This window comes from Barbatula barbatula (assembly GCF_947034865.1).
Source record: "Barbatula barbatula genome assembly, chromosome: 6".
Taxonomy (NCBI): domain Eukaryota; kingdom Metazoa; phylum Chordata; class Actinopteri; order Cypriniformes; family Nemacheilidae; genus Barbatula; species Barbatula barbatula.
In genome coordinates, this window is record NC_136765.1 from 15831959 (window position 1) to 15857246 (window position 25288).

The 25288-nt window shown below is 36.9% G+C and overlaps 2 protein-coding genes across 2 annotated transcripts; both read left to right on the top strand.

Moving 5' to 3' along the window:
- Nucleotides 1-398: 398 nt before the first annotated feature.
- rcor1 (REST corepressor 1) lies at nt 399-8773 on the top strand. The gene is made up of 13 exons (XM_079459153.1): nt 399-927; nt 1024-1083; nt 1623-1703; nt 2182-2234; nt 3754-3915; nt 4155-4273; nt 4430-4508; nt 4719-4769; nt 5724-5927; nt 6191-6268; nt 6396-6453; nt 6542-6777; nt 7229-8773. The coding sequence occupies exons 1-13, from the start codon at nt 771-773 to the stop codon at nt 7268-7270; spliced, it is 1380 nt and encodes a 459-aa protein (XP_079315279.1). The 5' UTR covers nt 399-770; the 3' UTR covers nt 7271-8773.
- A 1401-nt stretch (nt 8774-10174) lies between these two features.
- traf3 (TNF receptor-associated factor 3) lies at nt 10175-25013 on the top strand. The gene is made up of 11 exons (XM_079459483.1): nt 10175-10563; nt 16848-17104; nt 19782-19833; nt 19996-20100; nt 20346-20510; nt 20891-20971; nt 21093-21167; nt 21600-21692; nt 21868-22008; nt 22516-22696; nt 23239-25013. The coding sequence occupies exons 1-11, from the start codon at nt 10486-10488 to the stop codon at nt 23808-23810; spliced, it is 1800 nt and encodes a 599-aa protein (XP_079315609.1). The 5' UTR covers nt 10175-10485; the 3' UTR covers nt 23811-25013.
- The last annotated feature ends 275 nt before the right edge of the window (nt 25014-25288 follow it).

The following is a 25288-nucleotide window of genomic DNA, read 5'->3' on the forward strand; positions in this document are numbered from 1 at the left end:
TTTGTACCTTTTTGTATTTTAAGGTCTATTTGGTGGTATTGCAAAAATATGTTTGTAGTTTCTGAAATCTTGAAACTGATCAGCCGATACGCAACAACCAACATACACCTTGAATAGCCTACACATGCATATAAAAACATATAGGGCCTAATAAATAACCTAATTTGTTTAAATTCTATTTTATAGGCCACTTGATTAGTCCTTTTTCAAAATAAATAAAAAAACGTTTCATTATTACATTGTAATGTGTTTTTTTTTTCAAATTCTATGAGGGGCTTCCAGATGATGTTATAATCTATTCTACATCAAAACGGATTTTGCACATGGTCTAAAAAACAACCTCGTTATTTATCATTGTCTAGAGAACTTCATGTCTTGAAGAGGAACTGACGTTTGGTGGAGAGAGAGAGAGAGAGCGAGAGAGAGAGAGAGAGAGAGCGAGAGAGAGAGCGAGAGAGAGAGAGAGAGAGAGAGCGAGAGAGAGAGAGAGCTAACGCTACAGCGACCGCACTGCTAGCTCTGCAGCCCTATGTGCTTTTATATGCATCCATAGGCAAACTTCACTTAATAGCGCGGCAGGATAAACTAGTATGCGCTCGGTGTGCCTTCGTGAGTCTTCGTAGTCTTATATTGTTAGTTTGGGGAGTTTGCGTCACTGCAGGACGGTGTTATTTGTTCAGATCAGAGCAGTTGAGCCGAGTTAGCTTAGCTATAGCGAGCAGCCTCCGAGTCGAAGTTCCTTCAAGCTCGCTTTGCGTTTTGTCGTCGAGATGCCTGCAATGTTAGAGAAGGGCACCACTGAGATATCGGGTAAAAGAAGGGGCAGAAACTCTGTAAGTAACCCGGGCAAAAGTTTGACTTCAAACGGGAACAGTAACAATTCATGGGAGGAAGGAAGTTCGGGTTCCTCAAGTGATGACGAGCATGGTAAGTCATGGTGGTAGCCTCGGTCCCTTTTTACAAGTTCATACTCTTCTGATGCGCATGTTTAGGTCTTCATATTTGTCCTTTGTCACTCTTAAGGTGCGGGCGGGATGCGTGTTGGACCGCAGTACCAGGCGGTTGTTCCCGATTATGATCCTGGTTTGTTAATTTTCAGTGTTGGAAGCTTCATTGACAGCATAGGATGGACGGTGTAATAGCCTCAAACACTGTCCGTTGTTGAAATAGTTTCTGTTCACTCAATCTGTATGAAGACTAGACACTGAATTATTACAATTGTGTTGTTTTTCTCGTATCTTACATGTGTAATATTATGTACTCTGGTGTGGTTGATGGCGATAATTAGACTAAAGATGACAAATTAAAGAAGAAGAAAACTTTGTAGTTCATTGACTGACGCATGAAACGAGCACCTGATCACTGTCAATCACTGGCTGTATATCTTGTCAAGAGAAGGGCTTTTATAAAAAACTGGTATAAGACTAGAAATGTGTTTGTGTATTCTAATTGTCCAATTTCATCATGTGATTATGTAATTCTCCATTCAAATTTTGATCTATAAGTTAGAAAGATGCTTTATTGGTTGTCTATTGGCATCAACATGTTTTCAAATAGTTTGAACCACAAATGGATCCATGTGCTCCTGTTTAATGCGCCGCTGTATTTTGAATTTTCATCAGAAGTGTCAAAGGCAAGCCAAGAGAGAGAGAATCTCGGAATGTTGGTGTGGTTTCCAAACCAGAGTATACCAGATGCCAAATGTGAGTATCAGTCTAAATAATAAACCGGCACTAACTAAGACTCATTAGTAAATATTGCCATTTCTTGTAAATTAAAAGCAGTTCGCTGTTTGTGGAAATGTGTGTCATTTTTGTGTTACAATACTTTATTTTGTTTAAATTATTCTACTATTATGGACCATAAGTTAACTAAGCTTATGTTTACATAATTGTATTTATTAATATGAACATTTTACATTTTGTTTTTTTAACATCTTTGACGGACAACAATTCTGATTGAAAAAAAATGAACAAAGTAATATTTAAGCCAATATGTCTAGAACAAATAAATAATAAAATAAATGTACCCATTGCGAAAAACTGGAAATAGCTTAAACTCACTGGTCAAAAATGACAGAGGAAATGATAGAAAAAAATATTTTGTAATTTGTTGCTTGAGATATTTTACAGTTCTAAATTAAAGTAATGTTTTGAAGATTGATTTGTTTATTTGTTACAGTGGACGAGTACATTGCAATAGCCAAAGAAAAACATGGGTACAATATGGAACAGGTAAAGTTATCATGTTTGAAGTGTTGTTGTGACTTTAAAGGACAGAAATGGCAATCATTCGGTTTGTGTTGTTCTGTTAAGGAAAAGTGTAAGAAATGTTCTAGATCATATCAATCATTTTCAGCATGCATGTACAGGAAAAGGTGCAATATTTGTCACAGCATTACCATATATCTGTAATTAACATTTCACAGCGTTAAACAACATAACTTTTCATATTAACATTGCATTGGCCAGATTTACTAACAGCTCGCGTGGATAGTCATTTATGGTTAGAGAGTATTTCAATGAATCCCTTAATTCAACGAACACGATTTACTGTGTTGGTCAATTTACTGGTATTTGTACCAATGTTTAATGTGCTTATTTATGCTGCTTAATGAGATATGCGCCTGTGTTTTTATTGTGCTCCTGTTCATTAAATCACCTGCAGAATTCCCACTCTCATCTAGGTCTGTGATGGTGGCAGTTTTTAACCACTGCGGTCGTAATGGACAAATTAACCGCGGTGGTCGGGAAATATATTATTTATATAAATTATATTTGTATTCATATGTTTGCGTGTAGCAACCACATGACAAGTGGAATAGACACATAAACCTTATTTAAATACTTTTTGAAATATGATATCTGAATTAAATGATGAATTTTTTTTTTCCATGTTTAATGCACAAATCCATCAGTGAAACGGCACACTACAGCATATAAAACATTTAAATAAACCTCAGTAAGTAATGAGATGTTAAATATGAAATAATAAAGCTCTTGTTGCACTGACAACTCGTCAGTCAGTCGTGTATTAACTCTCAAAGTCCTTAACAATCCCATTAGGAACAAACTGTTAAAACCTACCTGCTTTCCTCTTCAGAATGCCATAAAAACTTAACTTTTTCCTACTTGATGATGGAAAATAAACATGTTAACATTTTCAAGATGAAGATGTGTACAGCTGCACTAAATGCGTGTTGGGATGTACTCAGAGCCTAAATTAATAGATGTCTCTCCGCAACCGTGGCAAATCCTGCGCGTGCTCCGACACCATGCAAGTGGGTCATAGTCATTTTTGATTTTATGTAACTGTTAATTTCACAACAAGATCCATTGCAGAACCTGCAGAATAACCTGGGTTTTGCCGTGAAGGCCTGTGCTCAAACGCACCAACGAAAATGTATGCCAATCATTTCTGTGTTAATGTGAAATCTTTTAAATATCATCCACAACTGAAAGGCTACAAATAGCAATCGTTATCGCAACTGTCATTTTTATTCCACTTATATTTGTCACAGTGGCAGTTCACCACCGTCATGGCACTTTACCACCGCGTCGGTGCAGTTGTCACGGCCACCGTCACAGCCATACTACCATCTGCGCTTTTTTGAAATTGTGCTCTCATGCTAATACCCTGTTTAATAATACCCTGTTTAATAAATCTGGCCCCATGTGCAGTAGGGGCAATCTAACGTTTTGGTTAGATTCTGCTAAACATGGGTCTTACAATCAGGCTTTCTGTGTTTAACAGGCATTAGGCATGCTGTTTTGGCACAAACACAACATTGAAAAGTCTTTGGCAGATCTTCCCAACTTCACCCCTTTTCCAGATGAGTGGACAGTGGAGGACAAGGTGCTGTTTGAACAAGGTTTCAGCTTTCACGGAAAGACGTTTCATCGCATTCAGCAGATGGTGAGAGAGAGCGAAAACCACATTCACGATTATAACATCATGAGCAGCTGCAAACATTAGCGTATTGAAGAACAGTCACTGTTGCATATGAAGTTCAAATGAGGTCTTAATCCAAATGCACTGGCTGGGCTATAAATGATTCGCTGACAGCTTTGATCATGAATAATAATGATGCTTATGGTATTTCAGTTGTTTTTATTGCATATGTATTTAATTTGCAATCTGTTTTTTCATACCAGCTTCCAGACAAGTCAATTGCAAGCCTGGTTAGATTCTATTACTCGTGGAAGAAAACACGCAGCAAAACCAGTGTGATGGACCGTCACGCACGGAAACAGAAGAGAGAAAGAGAAGAAAGGTTAGCTTGGCATGAATATATTCATCGGATTCTTGTCACAACTGTCTTTAACTGTATTATTTTTAGTATCGTTAAAATGTTGATCAAAGATGAGTTGTGATGTATTTTTAGAATACAAGTTAAATATTAAGTGTCTTTTAAAAAAAATTCTTCTAGTGATGAAGAGGCAGAAGGAAATCGCTGCATTTCTCCAGGCAATGCTGAATGTGAGCCAAATAAAGAAGAAAAGAAAGAGGTAATATGATCTGACATGTTTTGTTTTGTTTAGTTTAGTAAATGCCTTATTACCTACATTTTTTAACAGCAGAGTGCCAGTTTTAATTTTACACATCTCGATGAAAGATGAGCCATTTGTGTAAAAATGTGAAACTGATTTGTTTTCTTTTTGTTACTTTTAAATATATGGTGTCCATCTCCAGTTATCAATCATGTTTTCTTTTTCTAGGGAACATCTGGACTTGAGAAACAAGAACCAAAACCAGCAATTCCGCAAAAGGTACAATAAATATTTTTCAGTTTGTTGTATTGTTCATGTAAAAATGATTTACTTGTGTGTAAATTGTGCTTGCCCACATCATTGATCACTTGCACGTTTTCTGTCTTTATGTCTACTGTAGATGGTTTCAAAGCACCAACATAAACAAATGTTACTAGGCATGCACGCGTTTGTTGCCTGAACTTAACTTCTGGTACACATCTGCAAATAATAGAGTCCCTGTAGATTGTTTCTGACAACAAGCAAAAAAAAAAGTAAATTACATTAGCCAAAAGTTAAAAGTCAAGTCAACTTTATTTATGTTGCGCTTTTAACAATTTTCATTGTTACAAAGCTGCTGTACAATTAACATATTGACTATAAGCAAAACATACAAGGTTATACAGGTAAAAACAAAAAAGGTGAGGAAAAAAGAAGACGGACACAGACACACAAATTCAAACACACCCACACACAAAACACTCCACACAGCACGCACCAACACACACAAACGCGCACGCAGACACACAAAAGTATGTCTAGCTAGTTTTATTTTGGGTTACCAGTAGAAGAACCGTTACTCGGCATAAACTTCAATGACACATTACTTGTACGACTTAAACTTTTACATCCTTTTTACCAAATTGTTTATTTACATTTTTCACATACATCAGAAGTTATTTTCGAGGCATGCTCATGTGTTTGAGGTAACGGTCAAAACAGTCATTTCAATCAAAATGAAATGAATGACATTTCCATCGTATAATTATCCTTGTTGGAAAGTTTTCAGCGCTAACGTAACTATTGGGATGTAGTGTATTTTAGTAGACTTTGTTCCACTATGCATTGTGCATTGGCTCTTTAAAGTGAGATCATCAATGCATTTAGTGTCTCAATAAACTGGACCGCTTGTGATAGGTGAATAAAACTGAAGCCACTCCAAGGTTTACTATCTGTATGTTTCCACTGTTTCAGCCAGCAAACCCTGCAGAAAAACCAATGCATGTAAAGAAGGAGACACAAGGACCAGCTGGCAGAAACCTACACAGGGCAAAAAAGAAACCTCCCAAAGGCATGCACTTAAACTCCAGCGATGTGACGGCAATGTCCAGCAGTGGCTCTGCTGCAGTTAGCGTTCTGAGACAGATCGATATGGAGCTCATCGCCATAAAACGACAGGTAATCGATTCGATACTTCTAACACTGTGTCTACACAGGGCAAGACAGGTGCGACACGACAAAAGACAATAGAAACGCATTAGAATCCATTATAATTTCACATTTTGTCCACACTAGATGCGTCGTGCCTGTCACGTCCGTTGTAGACACTGTGTAAGCTTAATGTTAATTTTGTCTCAGTTAGACATGAGACTTTGGGTGGATGTCAATCTGTCAAAAAGCAATGTAGTTTAGACGTACTTAACCCTAACATGTTTTTGTAGATTCAGACCGTTAAACAGCACAATAGTGCCCTCAGAGATAAACTGGACACAGGTGTGGATGAATTCAAGCCCTCTGAGGTAAAAATATTCACATAATCAGTATTTCTCACCACCAAACACCTTTTAATATAGATGGTCGTCTTATTTATTTTTTAATTAATGAATGATCATTTACAAGTGCATATGTGTTTTTTACCCCCTACAGCTTAATCAGAAATTTAATACCCGCTGGACAACAGAAGAGCAGCTGCTTGCGGTACAAGGTAAACAAAATGTACTTTTCATTACTTGAGGTTATGAAAATTCAATATTTGAGTCTCAATCTGTATAATCTTCTATTGTCTTTCTCAGCAATAAGGAAGTATGGGCGGGATTTCCAAGCCATTTCCGATGTTATCGGTAACAAGTCTGTGGTTCAGGTGAAAAACTTTTTTGTGAATTACCGTCGACGTTTCAACCTGGATGAGGTGCTGCAGGAGTGGGAGGCCGAGCATGGCATAGAAGAACGCAAGGGGTTGGATGAAGAGAAGATGGAGGTGTCTTCTGAAGAGGGCACAACTCCAGGATCTGTAGAAAATCAGACGGAGGTCAGTAGCTGTGAAAAGTCAACTATCAGAACAATTTCGTTAAAGGGGCTGGGCCATATATTGAATGTCAAGTAGCTATTGTTTTAGTGGTGTAGATAAAGAATATCTTTCCTTTTTTATGAAAGGCAGTCTGGAAACATTCCTTGAATAATTTTTGATTTCATATTAATACATATTGAGTGATATAAATATTGTTATAATGTTTATATGAACTATTATTTTAAATGTATTTGGCAACTTTATTGGGTTGAAATTAGGGTTTTTCTGTCAAAAAACGTTAATACATTTTCAGAGAAATTACATAAATATCAAGAAGTATCTAATACTGTGAGTGAGTTGAAAAAAAACCTTTTTAGGTCAGTTAAAACTAAGAATAAAATATTTTTTATTCTAACATCCAACTAAAAACAAAGCCTGTCTTTGAATAATTTCTTCCCGTTATTTGGTTCAGGAACCAACACCAATGGAAACACAGAACCCTTCAGCCTCCTGAGTTGTCGAGCAGCAGAGATGAACGTTCAATGAGCTACGTTCGGTTGATATTGCAGCTTTGCATAAGAGGCATTAAGCTTCAAAAGCTTCAAGTGTAGCCTCTTCATAATGGACATTCCTCCCCTTATCAACTCCCTCCACCCTGCTGAATCCAGGACTCTTACGGGTGCCACCACATGGGAGCGCAAACTTCACTTACTAGTTACCCTGCAGAAACTGGGACTTCTGTCTTCCTTGTTTATGGTCACTGCCAACAGGAGAGTCCCTGTCTGGTCTCTACCGGTCTGGTGGTCCAGCATCATGTTCAGCCCTTTTCCACTAATGGTAATCGTTTTGTCACTGGGGGAAAGTAAAGCCCACTTAAACCCATCCCAACGTCATTAGACAGTAAATTGGGGTCGTAAAAAACTCTGAAGGATCTTATTTGATGGTGTTGCTCAATGTCACTTGATCATCTTTTTACTTTCTATATACATAGGACTTGGTCCTGGTAAAGCATCTCTTTCCAGTTACCCTTTTGTTACTATAGTGTATTATTGTGTCACACTTTTTGTCAAGTAGTGTAGAGTTGGGAGCGTGTGGGCAGTTAGGTGGTCTCTGGATTGTTAAGCTATTTATTTGCATAAAAGTTGAGGTATGAATTCTGAAAACTGCATTGTATTTAAATGCATAAAATGAAAAGTGAGTGTACTTGAAATGCAATCTAATTTTTATATCATTTTAAATATTTTTTTGCAGTAAATAAGTTGATTTGCGGCTCTTATATTGTGTGAATTGGATTAGTACTAGGTCATATTATATATGTTTAATCATGGACCCTTGTACGTGGTTTGTTGAAATATATTTTATCCCACAAGGTTTCTTGGCAGAGGCTGTTAACTAAGAACATGACAAAGTGTAGCAACGGAATGGAAAATGGTTGTTTTAAATATTTTTGTTTTTGCTTGAATTTAAAATATTTTAATGTGTGTTTTCTATGCATGGACATAAGTATATCTGTGCCAAGGTCAAATGTTTCACCCTTATAGGGGTGTCTATACTATAGGGATTGCCATATTATGTAGTTAAGAATTTCAGGATATGGGAGCACACAATTCTACTGCTATTCCATGCTTGTAAGTTTTTCTTTATTTTAAATGTAATAAGTTATTTAAAATACATGCACATCTTTTCCGACCAACCTCTTTCCCTCTAATAACTGTAATGGTATCATACATGTGTGAACTTCTTTTGAACTTATTATGTGTGCTGACAACATGGGGGTTGGGGTGAAATTGTGTCTGTATGTGTGGGTGTGGTCTAATGTCGCCATAGACTTCACAGTATATTGAATCGGTTTATGTCACATTAGTCATAATAAACTTAAGGGATTTATACCGTCAAATGCATTGCTTTTTAACCTGTATTTATCAGATTTTGTTATATTTAATCAGTTATATCAATAATAAATTATAAATTGTGATGAGAAGCTTGGATTTGAACTGAAAATAATACATAATGATACAAATTAAATGAAATTTCTGGAATTTGAAGGTAACTATTGCATGACAATGCAAAAAGGTTATAATTACCTTAAAAGTCCTTTTGTTCACTCACACTAAAAATGAACAACATATTGACAGCATTTATTTATCTAATTACATGTCAGTTTAAAATGTTATTTATACCATTAATTAAAAAAAAGTTTTTGCACGAGTTAAACAATACTGTAATAATAGCATTAACCAAGATTAATAAATGTTTTGTCTGTACTGTACTTGTGTATTAAAGGTATATATACACATATATATATATATATATATATATATATATATATATATAAATGTTATTATGCCTTTACTTTTTTATAAAATGTGTACACACGGATTTCTGGACATCAAAGTAATTATTCTCTCCGTAAGTTGCAGCAGTGCTATTTCAATATGCAAGAGGGGAACTGGCTCTCCCGGTTGAGTCTGGCCTCTCCAAAGTTTTTGTTTCTCCACTCTTCTACGACATACATCTATTTTTTGTTTTGGTTCCTTACCACTGTTACTTACTGGGAGACTGCTGATTTAGTTAAATCCATAAATATAAACAACTTCATATTCTTCCCGTACGTCCGTATTATTGCTAATTGCTCTGGTATATTTACATTTTAGGCTGCTGAAAACATTATTTAAAATAATAATATACCTAAATTAAAAATTATTCGATTATTGTTGCAAATTGTTCTGGTATATTGTAATTTTAAGCTCCCAGTCCTGATAACAATATTTAAAATAATAATATACCTAAATTAAATATACTTTGATTGAATCATTTATAGTTTATAAGTATATAACAATTTAACATTTATAGTATATAACAATCCACTGACATCAGTGTACATTGCAAAGAGAAAAACTCGCAATAATACAATCTACCTTAATGCCGTATATTCTCTTTCATTTCCCCCCTATTATTGTATTGCATTTCCTATGTTGTGTTTTAATCTGCTTTGCAAAAATGTAAATTGTGAAAAGCGCCACATACTGTCAATAAAATTGAATGGAAAGAGAACAAACATGTCAAGAAACGCTTTTACGGGTCAACCTTACTACAGCGTCACTTTACCTAACCGCGATGAAATTACGTCACAACAGTAGACGGAAAAAAATAGGAAATAATAAATAACATACCAAGAAAACGATCTCACATTTAGTTGCACATTACAGATAACTGAACCCGTACTATAGGTGTGCTGGCACACATTGAATATTATTCAATTCACTCTTCTCACTTGTTATGTCAGGTGCCAGTAAACATGAGCATAAAGTGCGTCTGCGCTCGTACTCCGTCACCTCTCAGATACACGTGTTCGAGCTGCCGCTAAAGCGAAAGCGATTCTACGGTTAAATTCAATCTGTATCTCTGGCGACATCCAGAGGCCGCGCGCGGCGCAGCAGTTCTTTCTCTACGGCGTCCATTTACAAGCTACAATTTTTTTCATGACGGGGATTTCCTGAGGAAGTCAGACCAAGGGGGCTTTCCAGTCACTAGACTCGATATCAACAGCACCCTGCCACAGTGGCGGCTCCTCGACCTTTTCGTTTACCGTACCAGAGTCGTTTTTGAAACATTCCGATCTAAGAAATGAACCGATTCGTCCATATGGCCGTTGATGCCCGTTTGAGAAGCGAGGACGGAGCCGTGGCCGCGTAAAATTGGACGTTGTTGTCTCGATGAGTCTGTCATATGAGTGGCTCCATTGGTGATATTCTTCAGAGAAACGGGGTTGGATCATCGGACGGCGTCGTTGAACAATTGATTCATGTAAGTGAATGCTGTGTTTTAAAGCCGCGTGAACTGTAAAGCGTCGCTCGTGTCAGTGAACGGTAAGATTAAACGAACCCGAAGCACTTGGAGCCACGTTCACCTACAAAGTCACATCTTGCTCCGTACTAATGGTTGTCCTGCTGTGATCTGAGATGTTCACCTGCTCTCTCAACTGTCTTCAGGACAAACGTGGACCTTACAGGCTCTGGTTCTTTAAGTTGCGAGCATACAATGCTATCAGCATGTTAAAAGTGCTCATGAAAGACGAGCAAACATAGATTGTTGAAGACCATAAGTAGCTCTCACCTTTGTCTTCGTGTGCACCTTCTTCTTTTCGTTGACCTTGTGCTTTTATAGTGTTCCTTGATTTTACAAATCTTTGTATTCCACTATAAGCTACAGTCATCGCTTTGTAGAATAATGCTTTGGGTTCTCAAGGCAGTATAACCTTTCTACATGGTGACGTTTAATTTTTGTCTTCTCTATAATCTCATGTGTTCTTATGCCTCGGGGCAATACCCAACTTGCAAAATTCTTGCATGATTTAGGCCTGTACAGTAGCCTACTGATGGAAAAAACCATGGTGGCAAGTGATGTATTGCACCGTTGGATGCAGTTCTTGAAAAAAAAAGTGCCTTGCCATTTTTATTTATTTAAAACGATTATTTTTGATCTGAGAATAAGGTTCAATAGTCAAGGTGACCTACTTTAGTTTAAATGCATTGATAAATACACAATGTATGGAGAAAAGCAATCTGGACATGTAAACTAGTACAACATGTGCTGCTCTGCTAAGATCTGAGACTTTGAATCCGGTTTTTCACTTTCAGAATAACACACTTAAGTGCCGTGATACGCTACAGGGAATACACATCTGGGGGCTTGATTTTTTTTCTCTCTGATGTTGGACCGGAGGGTTGTACACCCATCTGACAGCAGAAAGCGGGTTAGAGAACGCCAAAAGTATTGTCAGTTTCTCTCGAAGCATCCCCTCGGCGATGCGTTTTACCCATCGCACTTTCAGCGTCGAGATGTTGTTTTATTCCTGTAAGTGACCCGCTGTAGAGCAGTCACTTATGTCTTCCTCCAGTAAAAGGTCAGGCCATAGTGAGGTGTTATTCCCTTTCTTACTTCTCTTTCATTATTGCTACGAGATCTCCTGCAGTCAAAGAATACGTATTACCTTCACGCTCTTCAGCTCTAAACTTGCAGTCTGAAGCATATTGTGTTACACTTTTCACCTGCAGCTTTCTTCGGTATTATGTTCTATATGACATGCATGCTTGCTTTATGTTTGGATTTATAATTTTTTTTGCGCGAGTGGTAGGTTTTTTTTCACGTTTTAATAAGTGGACTGATATGAGGTATTTTTCTTTTATCTAGCTTTCAAATGATAGAATTTCAATACCTGCCTTTCTACAAACTTCCCATGATTTAACTATACTTTTTTGGTTTTATTTGTAGTTTTACCATTATAACCACAAATTTATTACATTCTCGCCACAAGCATAATTTGACCATGGTCTTTGTAGTAAAGCCAACCCGATCGTGGTAGTCAGCCCAAAAAAGGTTACACTTTGATTATTTTTGGTCAGGTGTAACCAACACAATCTTCTGCAATTTCGTCTGTTCGTACATGTTATCTCTAAATTTCTTTCACATTTCGATAACACCACATAATTCCTTGCATACACAATAGTTTACTAGCAGCTGCCTACCGACTTGTTTTTCCATAATGGGTGTTTATGTGCGAGCGTGTGTGTGACTGTGGGTGTGTATGTGTATTGTCAGCAGTGACGAGAGGGATGAGGCAGCAAATGGAAAAGCCCCTTAAATATTCCTGGAAATCCCTCGAGAACTGCACATACTGGTCAGCAACCAGTTCCTAGATTAGATATGTATTTATGCGCGTTTGCAAAGGAATTTGTCTTTTGTATATTTGTGAAGTTGTTTTTGTTTCCCACAGTTTTTGGATCGAGCGTGTTTTTTCAGGGGCGGTTTGAGTTGTAGGTGGTTTTCTGGGACACGCTCCAAATTCTTTTTAAGAAATTGGTCATTATTTGGATTATTTAATTTGCTTGTGCTACCACAAGCGACTCTGGAGTTTTTCGCGTTAGAGTTTCTGGAGTTAGAGTTGAGAGTTATTGTCATTTTAATTTTATTCAAGGCGTTTGAAGCCACGGAGTGTTTGTGAAACACCCCTCGGTAAGGCTTTAACATCTTTTATATGTCAGATGGGATTTAGCTTTTCTTGCTGAGTGTGTGAGAATAATTGGATGGGTGTGACTGTGAACGCATCCCACATGCGTCTTCAAACATGGTTGTCATCTCCATTCCAATAGCCATTTATCTGGGCAACCTAACTGATTTTACAATACATTACAATGTTTTACTGTATTTTCTGGAGAAACTTGAAAGGTTTTTTGGGTGACCCACCCTTATGACCCTATATTATGGTCTTCTGATACCTAGGCCTATGTCTCTCCTGCAGTTTTTTGTCCAATTCACAATTCTCATTTGCTTTAAGTAAGAAAACGTCAGTCCTTAACACACTCTCGGTAGGATGTGATGCACGCTAAAGTTTCAGATTGTTTTGACTTTTCTACAGTACTTTGAACACTTTACAATAAGGTTACATTCGTTTAAGGTTACATTCAGTTACAAGTTCGTTAGTTCGTTTAGTTAGTTTAATACGAACTGGCAATGAACAATACTTCTATATCTTTTTATTAATGTTAGTTCATGCTAATTTCGGCGGTAACGAATACATTTTTTAAAATCAAATGTTGTTACTGTTAACATTAGTTAATGCACAAACATTTTAATACATGATCAATTGTATTGACATGAACAAAATTGAAAAAAAATTACTAGAGTAGTAAATATTATAGTATACTACAGCATTTACTTAAACTTACCCGATTACTAGAGTTAATACTACAAATATTGTAGTGTGCCGTGTCATACAGTTCAGTAAATACAACATGTTTCATTTAGGTATGGTCTATTTTGTATATGTTAATTCTGAACATGACATAGAACCGTAATACTACTTGGTATCTTGATATTTCATAAGGCATAGTATCGTAAGACATGTTTATGGTACATTGTACATACATGTACATCGGTTCCATGTTGGAACCAAACTCTTGAAATACAACCTTATGGTAAAATGTTACCAACATTGCTTTTCGACGTTTACTAAACATCATAAAACTGTTCCATAAAAGGCTGTTATCGGAGTATGCCTATGTGTCAGAATATCTGCGGTGGGCACCAGTCACTGCTGTGGGATATCTGTGGAATCTTCTTCTTTAAAGAATTGTAGCAGCAGCAGATCCGGGACCTTCCTGCATGCGCGGTTAGCGTGTTGCTGGCTCGTAGGGGAGATATTATTAGAGCTCGAGAGCTATGCCTGTTATGAAGGGATTTCCCAGTCTGAGAGCTGCCGGTCAGGAGCTGTTGATGTGGCAATGTAAGCACAATGTTAAAGTGTCGCCTTTGTGCTAGACATTAGCATTGGAAAATGTAAGAAAGGATGACTAACTTGTACTGTCTAAGATCGACTTGAGATGTGACAGAAATTGAGACGTTGTGATGTCAGATGAACTTGGGAGTTTAATTTGTCCAATGTCACACTTCTAACCACAATTTAGATGAATGGATAACATTTTTTGTCATTGTCAGGTATTTTCACATAGACCGTTATACATTATGAAGTAATTTATGCAATAATGATGAATAATTATTACCACAAATTAAATTGAATTTACATATAGTGTTATAGTGGAAGTTTTATTAAGCTGATCTTGTAGTGCTTTTTTGAAACAAAAGTGTGTCTGACTATATATTGAACACATATAGTACCAGCCAGATGTTTCACTCCTAATGTATATTTGACACATTCTGTAAATTCTTTATCACAGATAAAGTGCGAGAATTATACAGTGATGTAAAAAACTAACTTTTTATACCTATAAAAACTTTTTACATAATCTTAAGGCTGGGCCTCACCAAAGGATTTTTTTAAATCTTGTAAGAGTTTCAAACTGTGAGAGACCACAGATTTGAGTACAAAAAAATCCTTAATTTAATCGTTTTGCTCCTATAATGTATGGTGCGTCGTGATGTGATGAAGACAACATACCACAAACAGAGTCCCGACTGTGAACACAGGAAATCTCGCAAAACCTCTCTAATTCAGAATTAGTTTAATCTAAATCGAAGTTATTTCACTGTTTGTTATATGTGTTCAATATAAACAAATGTGTACATATGGCCTTTTTTGTGATTTAACAAATAATATTTATCTTCGAGAAACTGGTTAAGCAGCTTTTTCTGAAGCATTTAAAGTGCCACTGCACTAGATTTAATTTGACCGTAATAAAAATAATATTTATGCATAAAAAAATAATATTTAGTCCATTTTGTTTTTGTTCTACTTAAAGCATTAGCACACTCGGATTCCTACCACTATTATGATAGAGCGGATCCATGTGTCTGTCCCTTGCCCATAACCTGAATTTTTAAATCAAAAGAATTCATTGCGATGAGAGTGTTTGATGCTTGTTACGCTTCGACCAGCTCGCTTTCTTGGGTATTGTTTCGTTTCATGTGACAATCAACAGATTTCTTGTGCGTTTGTCCTCGGGGTTTCCCCCACACATTAGGATTTCTGATCGTAAATATTGGAATATTTATGATTCGCGATCCGGGCAGCTCCGATGGCCTTTCCGATAAGGCTAGGGTTGCAGGATCATGGGTAAAATTAAAATGACATTATTTTGCTCAAATTAATCACGATTAATAAACCTGATTATTTTGTCAGTGCAGAACTTATGTTTTTAGCGTCAATTCAGCATGTTTATTAGGCCTATACTTTACGGCCAATAAATATGTTCTAATCTGCTGCCATTGAATTTCTTCAACACCGTATTTCAAATCACGCAATCAATCATCTAAACACTCCACCACAGAAATGTTGTGACCTTCGGAATGAAACTTTGCTACTCCATTTTTGATTTCTTGCTTTTTAATAAATCATTGCTATTGGTCACCCTATATGTTTGTCTCTGGGTTTTTTTAAAAAAGTTGTAAAATATTAGAAATGCTGTTTAAAAATGAAAAGTAGCAGTGTAAAAGATACAAGCTTGATTTTCTGGCCTTATTGGGATTTTAAAACATTAACATCACAACGATTATGCTTAGGGATTTACCGATTTATAAATTCTGTCTGATAACGATAATTCTTTAACATTGGAAGTCGATAACCGATATAACAAGTTTTCTTCCAGAGCACCCCAGAAATATATTCTTAATAGCCACATGTCTAACAGTTCGCAATACAGAAAGTATTCAGACAGCAGTCTGATTCAAGCAATATGCTTTTTCCCAATAATTTACACATTCATTAACACTATATCTATACATTCACAATGTTTTGCTAACAGCAGTAAGCGAATGATCACGACAGAAAGACAGTACTGTACTATATTTTAACTGCGAGCAGCGTGCAGCTGAAGACGAAAATTAACCAGAGGAAAGGATTTATCGGCAATAATATATCAGCGTAGATTTAATTTTACTATGAGTAGATAAATGTAAATTTGTTATCTGTAAAAGTTGGGCGATAACGATATGGCCGATCATTTATCGTACATCTCTAATAATGCTCAATTAATTTTGGGATCCATAAATCGTTATCACGATTAAAATGCGATCAATTGTGCAGACCTTCATCACACCGCAGGAAAATCTGATAAGAATACCTTCTGTAGAGCTGGATCTTCAGAAAGGGACGGGAGAAATCGTCCCGATTATTTTGTTTTGAGGCCCCCGATATTACCTATGATATTATAGATTTTTCTGAGCTGTACCATAAATCTATGGATCGTCAAACTTTAAATCCATTATACCCCTCCTTTGCCTGTATTGTATTCTGGAAAAAAATGAAAGCAAGTCTGTTACTCTAATTTGTTTCTGCCAAGTGAGTCTGGACCCAATCAGACAACAACCCATTTCATATTAGTTCAATTCTGTTTCCAGACAACACAGAATTCATTACAGCTTCAGTCTGGACAAGGAGAAAAATGCTGTGTGTTATTCCAGTTTAATGCTTGTGTATGTCAAAGATCATCAGTCGCTTGTTAAAAATGCGTGGTAGAGCCTTGTTTAGCATTTTTGCAATTTGTCGCGGGTGTTTTCTATAAAACCTCAACGTCTCGGTTTTGTGTTGTGCGATTTATTTCTTGTCGATAACGGGAGTTTGTTTGTTTCTCCAGGTCATGTCCGCAGGGCGTAATGTGGAACAGCAGATCGCACTGCAGCAGCGTCCTCCATCTCTCGGCATGCCCTCCATGGCCCCGCGGTCTAGATCCGACCCAGGCTTCTATCCCAATCAAGGCGGCTTTAGGGACCACTTTGTCACACCTCCAGAGCCAAAGTACTGCTGCGAGTCCTGCAGGCTAGTGCTGTGCAGCCCTCGGCAAACTGAATGCGGACATCGCTTCTGCGAGACCTGCATTGTAGAGCTGCTCAGGTGGGCCGGAGTTCTTCTATATGAGTTTGTGTACTTTAGAAATTTTTTGTAAGGAAACCATGATAAGATGAGAAGATTTATTTACAATATCGATTAAAAGTTTAGGGTTACTTGACTGAAATGGCTCCCGTTATCTTAAACCTTTTTATCTGAAGGCATACGCCTGAATTTTTGTATTAGTTACGTGGAGAAATATATTACTGTGCCAACATAAAATTGTCAATAAATTCTAATAATAAATTAATTTAAAATGTTTTTAAAGGAACAGTTCTCCTCAAAATCTAAATTGAGTTATTTTTTACTCACCCACATGACGTTCAACATGTTTCAAGACATCCCAGCGTATTTAGGGTGACATTTGAGAATACAGAATTGTATTGAGCGATGAGAATACTTTGTGCAAAAAACAAACCAAAATAACGTCTTTAATTCTCGAACCGAAAGAGCATGCGTCGCATAAAGTGTTCTCGTCGTTTCAAAATGTTTTAGTTGTGCCACGGTGAGCGGACCAACTTAACAATGTCTTTAGTACAAGATGTCTATGAGGAGGCCTGGAAATCTTTCGGATGTCCCCTAAATATCTTTATTTGTGTTCCGAAGATGCCGGGAGGTCTAAAAACACGTTGAACGTATGTGGGTGTGTAAAAAATAACACAATCTTGATTTTGAGCTGAACTTTTCCTTTAATTTGATGATTTGAACCAAATAAAGAAGAAAATGCATACAATAGGAGCCCAGAATACATCAAATTTCTTGCTGTTTAAAGTTCACATAAAGTCAAAACCTGTTTACTTTGCAGATTTCTAGTTTTGTTGTCAAAGGGATAGTTCACTAAAAAAATCTATAATTCTGTCATCATTTACTCACCTTGTGATGGTAACTGTAGATAACTTGTACATTTTATTTATATTTACACCATGTTTAAGAATGATAGTCAAATGAAAACTATAGCAATTATGTTGTGACAAATATAAAAAAATTATGTTTTGGGTGGGACCCAAAAGTAGCGACTGACTTCTGTATTATATTTAAGATGAATTTCGAATGAGAAAAACATGGGGCAAACTAGCCATTTCATTTGAAAAGGAAACTTGCTTGCTCAAATGAATTATTAAAAGCAACCTTGGGTTTAGAGAGATGTATGGTTTTATATATTAACAATGGCATCGACTAAATGTGAAATAAAAAAAACAGTGTAACTATCACAGGATTCATAAACTTAGAAACAAAATTACTCTGAGACCGCCATTTTTTTGCGTCAAAATCCGTGACGTCAAATGGTGCAACCTAAACAAACACGTTTTCCATATACAACCGTAAAATAAATACACCGAGACCGTAGATGGCGGTATGTCCTTGTAACACAAGCCAGCCTGCCTGGCATGAAAGAAGAATGCGTTCAGTTTCAGAAAATGTCTGTTCAAGGTAAACATGCATTAAATCATAGCTTTACACTACTGCCTTTAAGACATCAGAGCATCCACCATAATCATATACTTTATACATTATGAGAATATACTGATAAACACAATGATAAGATGCTTGCAGTTTGGTTATTTATTCTATATTCGAACACATGTGAATATTAGCCACCGTCAGCCAACGACACAAAGAGAGAGAAGACAATAACGTTAGGATACTGATAAATCAACATCAAAAAGTCAAAATCTGGATAAAATGCATTTTATAAAGGCTAAAAACATTGTGTATATGATACATTTGAAATTATTTTGGTTATTAACATTATTGACCAACAATATTAAAATGAAGATACACAAAATAGCATCTTTATTTTCTTTCTTTCTTTATTATTTGAGCATTGTATATATATATATATATATATATATATATATATTTGATCCTAAAGCACCTTATATTTACTGAAGAACTGATTAGTGTGTCTGTGTTCAGTTTGGCTGCCTGTGCGTTCTGTTTCATGTCATTGAAAAAGAACATGGTGGCCTCCTTAGGGTAAAATGAGTATTGCATTTAGGGTTTTTGGTGAAGAATAAAAACAAATTTGTGTTTCTAAAGACAAATGCTAGTAGTGTAAGGCTATTTCAACGTATTAAGCCATACATCTCTCTATACACTGAGTTCCCTTGAGATATTTGGAAGAATGCTTATAACCAAACAGTTCTTGGCCACTATTATCTACTGTAGTAGATCAAAATACTTGAACACAAAAGAAGATATTTTTAAGGATGTAGGACAGCAAACTGTTGTGGGGCACTATTGCTCGGGCAGCTCGGGATTCTTGCTGTGGGGCAAAGGGAGGGGATGTCACGTTGGAATACTTCATAATGCTTGTGAGCAGGGAAGAAGAGGTCCTTCTCTCTGCAACAGTTCATTGTTTGTGATGCAGATTGAACGACAATAAAATACTTTGCAAAGTACCTCATGCCTCTCTGTGCGTTGCGTCCGTCTGGGCTGACTCACCTAGTTTAAGGAATAAGAAAATTCCACGACACCCCCTATTTTTCTCATTCGAAATGCATCGTAAGTATAACACGGAAGTCAGTTGCTATAGTTTTCATTTGACAATCATTTTGAAAAATATAAATACAAAATGAGTAGGTGACCCTAAACATGTTATGAACTAGATGCTTTAAATGGCAATTATAATCTTATTTCGTAATGCAATTCATTAACAGTTCTGTCTGACTTTCTTTTACAGTAAGCCTAACCCAGTGTGTCCAGCTGATCTTGAATCACTCTTTGAAGATAAGGTGAGAAAGTGAAGCCAAACATGCATGACCACACCCACTCAGTGTAATCTTAATTCTGACTTCAACAGCTCTAAGTGAAAGGACTGTGGGCTAAATAACAGGCAGCACAACACATCTCGGTTCTACAAACCCTGTAATGGCTGTTTTTGGTTTCTTCTTCAGATATTCCGGGATGTTTGCTGTAATAGGGAAATTATGGCTCTAAAGGTCTACTGCCGAAGTGAGAAGAATGGATGTAAAGAACAGATGAGTTTACAGCGGGTCATGGTAAGTCATATGATTCTTAGCCACAATAGTCTACATATCATATTTACAGCCAAATGAAAGCCGTCAGAGTCGTCTGTAATGCCTCCGAGGAAGAGGAGCGTAGATTATTTTTATTATTTACAAAACTTTATCTAGAATGTGAATGTGTAAAGTTTTTTTACTGGCTCAAATGCTTAAGTACAGTAATCCTTTAGTTAAAATCAGACATCAAACCAGGATTTTCATTCGTTTTTTCTTAAAAACAGGATCACTTGGAAGTTTGTCCGTACTTCGAGGTGCCGTGCCCCTTGGGAAAATGCAAGGAGAAGATGATGAGGAAAGACATGTCCGAGCACCTCAGCCGTAAATGCAAACACAGAGAGATCACCTGTGAATTCTGCAATCACAAGATGGCCCTCACTGAGTTACAGGTAACACGCTCACCCAAAAACCCCCCGCTTCCCATAAAAGGGACCTGAAATTGAATGGAAAGTACTTAGAACTCAGTATGTCTATTTTCCTTGCCTGGAATTAGTGGACATCTCAGTTCCTCTATAAGAAGTAATCCCCTCATACGCTGTCACCATTGTCCCGTGACCTTTGGTTTCACATTTGTACAGGGAACTTAGGGGAATCTCCCGTAATGTTGACTGTCATTCAGAGAATGATTTATGTATGTTTTCACTTTAAGAATGCTTCGCCAAGTTGGACCCGTCAGTATCGCTAAGCATCTTTTAACCATGATTGTTTTGAACTATGAAGTAATTTGTCTTTCTGCGTATTTTAATATAATATCAATCTCTCTTTACAGAAACACAAGGAAACCGTTTGTCCAGCTTTTCCTGTATCATGTCCGAACCACTGCTCCTTTCCATCCATTTTGAGAAGCGAGGTAGGCTTTTGTATTCCTAACTTGTGTTTTGTTTTAAAAGCATGAAATATTATTTCATATATTAAGGTTAAAGGGAGATTCTTTGTGATAATTTATGAGATGAACTGATTGTTTTCAATAGCTGTCCAACCATCAGAACGACTGCCCAAAGGCGCAAGTGACCTGCTCTTTTATTCGCTATGGATGCACTTACAAGGTGACTTTAAACCTTAGTGATTTAAAATCGTTTTGATTTGAAGGGCATTTGAACATTATTTGGGTTTTATTTTAAAAACAACGTTGAAGCAAATTGCTTCCTTTATGTTTCCAGTGTAGTCATGGTGGGACCCATTTACAAATTGCACAAAAATAATTATTATATGGTAATAGTGATGTCATATTTTAGTTTCCATTACATATTACCATTCTAAATTATTTTAAACTTAACTTTTTTTGACATTATTCAACATTGTTTATGGCAGACAAAAATTTAACACATTTTCACTGCGTTTTTTTATGTTAGTTCCTACCACATGCATTTGTAGAAATGAACTTGAACCATATAGACATAGTTATCATTTATAAGAAATTAAACCATATTGTAAAATGTTATCCTGATTTCTTTAGTATGTGTCTGATTCTTTTAAAGGGGCTGAATCAGGAGATGAGAGAACATGAGTCCAGTTTTGCATCTGAGCACCTCAGAATGATGACGGTCAGAAACACCACACTGGAAGCCAAGGTCAAACCTAGACTGCACCTCACAGACTTTACTTCAATATTTATATATTTACACAAACAACGAGTTTTATTTCTTTTAATAACATCAATTATTTTCTTTGTAAAAATGTATTCGCTATTTCTGTTTATACCTTTATATGTAACATGTATTGATTCATCTGCGTATGTGGATGTAGGTAGAGGACATTAAGAGCGAGCTGATGGAGCGCTATAAAGTTCTGCCCAGTCTCAGCAGTCGCCTGGCGGAGGTAGAGACACAGCATGAGGAAATGAGGGAGAAGAACAGACAGCTGGAGCAGAAGATAACCAGCATTCAGGTAAGAATCTTCAATAAATAGGATTTGTATTATTCTGATTTTTTTAAATGAATCAATATAAAAAACTAATGAAAGATTTGTGTCTGTGGTAACTCAATTGTAGACATGGTGTAATTGTCTTGATTCCATTGAAGTATGTTCAATGTTTTTTTCTATGGGACATAAACGTTTCCATTTTATTAATGTCAGACCTTTATCTCCGACTAATATCAGGCTTTGATTGTATACTGTTGTATGCTGTTTCAAATGCATTTACTATTTGAACACTTTTTTTTTGAGAGATAAGATTTGAGAATGATAACATTCACAATGAAGAAACATTTATATTTGCGCACAAAATAGTTATAGTATAAGTTCTGTTTAGGAGTGACAGAGCACTGATATTCAAGACTAAGTGGAAGATTTCCATTTCTTTGTGGACAAGAGTTATATTTTGTCTGTTTCATGCTGTAATACAGTACATCATATTTGACCAATTAAGATGTGGTGTTTTATGTTTGTGTGTAGTTGTTGATGAGCACTCACTCAGAGAAACTGCTCGAGGTTGAAATGGAGCTGAGAGAGCTTCGTCCACTGCGAGCTTTGAGGGAGGAGGTTGAGGCTTTGAGAGGGTCTGTTGAAAGCATGCGTGCCATGGTTTCTTCTCTGGACTCGGGTCGGGTTGGATCCAGTTCTGGTCCAGCACTGGGTAGGCCAATATTTATAAATATTAAATCTTTAAACCAATATTTGTAGTATTGTGAAACTATTTGTCGCCATGAACCGCATCCAGAATAAAAGTTTGTGTTTATGTAATATATGTCTGTGTACTGTGCATATACATTTTGGTATTTATAAACACATAAACACGCCAATATTTTAATGTATTTATTTTATATAAAATTGTATATATTTAATGTGAATGCATATTACATTGCTATTTATACACAGTTCACAGACATATATCATGAAACACAAACGTTTATTCTGGATGCGATTAATCACGAATAATAGTTTGACAGCCCTAAATATTTGTTAATACTGTACTGTAACATTGTAGACCAGCTACCATAAAGTTACTATTCATAACTTAAGATAAACAGTTTTCTTAAAGCACGTTTTTTTATTGATCTACAGGTTTTTGTTTAGCTAACACTGGTAGTTTGTATATATATTGACGTGTTTGTAAACACGTAAATGTCTGGTGATGATCTAATTCTTCTTGTTGATGCTTTTCAATACTGTCACTAGGCTCTTTCGAGCAGCGACTGACACGCCACGACGACATGTTAAGCGTTCATGACATCCGCCTGGCAGAGATGGACCTGAAGCTGCAGGTTCTAGAGACAGCCAGCTTCAACGGTACACTCATCTGGAAGATCCGTGACTACAAGAGGCGGAAACAGGAAGCCGTGGCCTCCAAAACTCTCTCGCTGTACAGCCAGCCCTTTTATACAGGATACTTTGGGTATAAGATGTGTGCCCGTGTCTATCTGAATGGGGACGGAATGGGTAAAGGCACGCATCTCTCCCTTTTCTTTGTGGTCATGCGCGGGGAATACGATCCCTTGCTGCCGTGGCCGTTCAAACAGAAAGTGACGTTGATGCTGATGGACCAGGGGCCGGCGAGAAAACATTTAGGTGACGCATTTAAGCCGGACCCTAACAGCAGTAGCTTTCGACGGCCCACAGGCGAAATGAACATTGCCTCGGGCTGTCCGCTCTTCGTGGCTCAGACTGTCCTGGAGAACGGAACTTATATCAAAGATGACACCATCTACATCAAGGTGACTGTCGACACCTCCGACCTACCCGACCCCTGATTTCAAAGTCACATGGTGCTCCCGGGCCGAGGTTGTGGGGCGAGGCCGACAGAGGAAGAACCCAGATACTTTGGGTTTAAAATATATAGTCAGAGCTAAAGGCCTGTGCTATTGAGATGGTGTGCCCCTTTGGAAACAACAGTGCCTTGCTCGGATAGGTTGTTGTAGCCTTTCGAAGGAGGTTTGTGTAAAAATCTCTCCATGCAAGCCACATCTAAGGTGCAGTTTAGAGAAAGATATTTCAACTCTAATAAAGCAAGAGAATGTCAATGTTTTTGGAGCTACAGAACAGAGAAATCTGATCGATAGCATGGCGCAACCAGCCTTAAATGAGAGGATACCGTTTACGTCTGCCATGTTCGCCTTCAAAGATGAATGCTATGAATGCATTTTGAGGCTAATAATCCTCTCTCGTATAGGTTGTTAGTTTGAAAGGTAACCCTTCATGTTTAGTAACCATGATGAGTTCTGTAATTGGTTGTATCTGGTGGTTTTTGGTGGTTTTGTACTATATGCAAATACGTACTTGAGCTAACATCTGTTGTGAGTGTTGTGGTGGTGTCAGGAACTGTTAATGTGGAGAGGAGTTTTATGACTAGGAAGTTTTGTTTGTGTGGGCAGGGGTGGCCGTGTTTTCTGTTTTGTGTAGTTATTATAAAGGACCTGACTATGGAGCATTCATGAAGGACTGTATCGGCACTAAACAGGGACCCCGCAAGGGTTCCATTGTCAAGAAAAAAACCTCAGTTTTTTTATGCATGTAAAACCTATTCTTACATGACTTAACATTCTCTGCGTTTACCACTTTGACACATTATTTTATGTAATGTTATTATTAATCGATGCTATGCATCAGAATCTATTGTCCTTTTGTTAGTATTTTATTTTGTAAGACGGTTTGAAATAATGCCTTTATGCCTCCAGCCATGCTGCCAGAGACACATACAGTAATCCAGATCATATTTCATGGTAGGGATGGTTTTTGCACAATTATTGTTTGAATGTGTAATATATGTATGAATATATCGATATAAAAATGATGAAAACATTTTCTGTTTTCTGTTGGATGGATGTTTCAAAGTGATTTACATTTTTGGCTTTGGGGTATATGAATGGAAATCAGTCTTTAATATCTGGAAATAATTTTTTAAAGTATACATTTATCAAATATTAATATAATTAACAAGGGTGTAACTTCGATTTGAAAAGTGAGCCATTTTTACGACACAAACCGACGTTGTTGCGAATCCTCGCCCTTTACGTGGGTATACGGCGTATCACGTAAACTACACCACTGATTTAACGCACTATAACGACCAGGGAAGCTCACGTTTCTGTCAAGTCTTGTCATTAACACTAACTGCTATTAAAAGAACGAGACCTTATTAAACGAAAAAAGTTATGAGATACTGGTTTCTTCCCCATAGAAGTCCATTATAAGGAAACGGCTTAACCAAACAACGACCACGTAAAAACTA

Excerpts from the sequence above, each read along its gene's own strand:
- traf3 (XM_079459483.1), top strand. The coding sequence starts at position 10,486 with ATGAGTGGCTCCATTGGTGATATTCTTCAGAGAAACGGGGTTGGATCA. Across the intron at positions 17,105-19,781 it reads TGCATTGTAGAGCTGCTCAG|TAAGCCTAACCCAGTGTGTC; the intron begins GTGGGCCGGAGT and ends TTTCTTTTACAG. Across the intron at positions 19,834-19,995 it reads AATCACTCTTTGAAGATAAG|ATATTCCGGGATGTTTGCTG; the intron begins GTGAGAAAGTGA and ends TTTCTTCTTCAG.
- rcor1 (XM_079459153.1), top strand. The coding sequence starts at position 771 with ATGCCTGCAATGTTAGAGAAGGGCACCACTGAGATATCGGGTAAAAGA. Across the intron at positions 4,509-4,718 it reads ATAAAGAAGAAAAGAAAGAG|GGAACATCTGGACTTGAGAA; the intron begins GTAATATGATCT and ends TTCTTTTTCTAG. Across the intron at positions 6,269-6,395 it reads ATGAATTCAAGCCCTCTGAG|CTTAATCAGAAATTTAATAC; the intron begins GTAAAAATATTC and ends TACCCCCTACAG.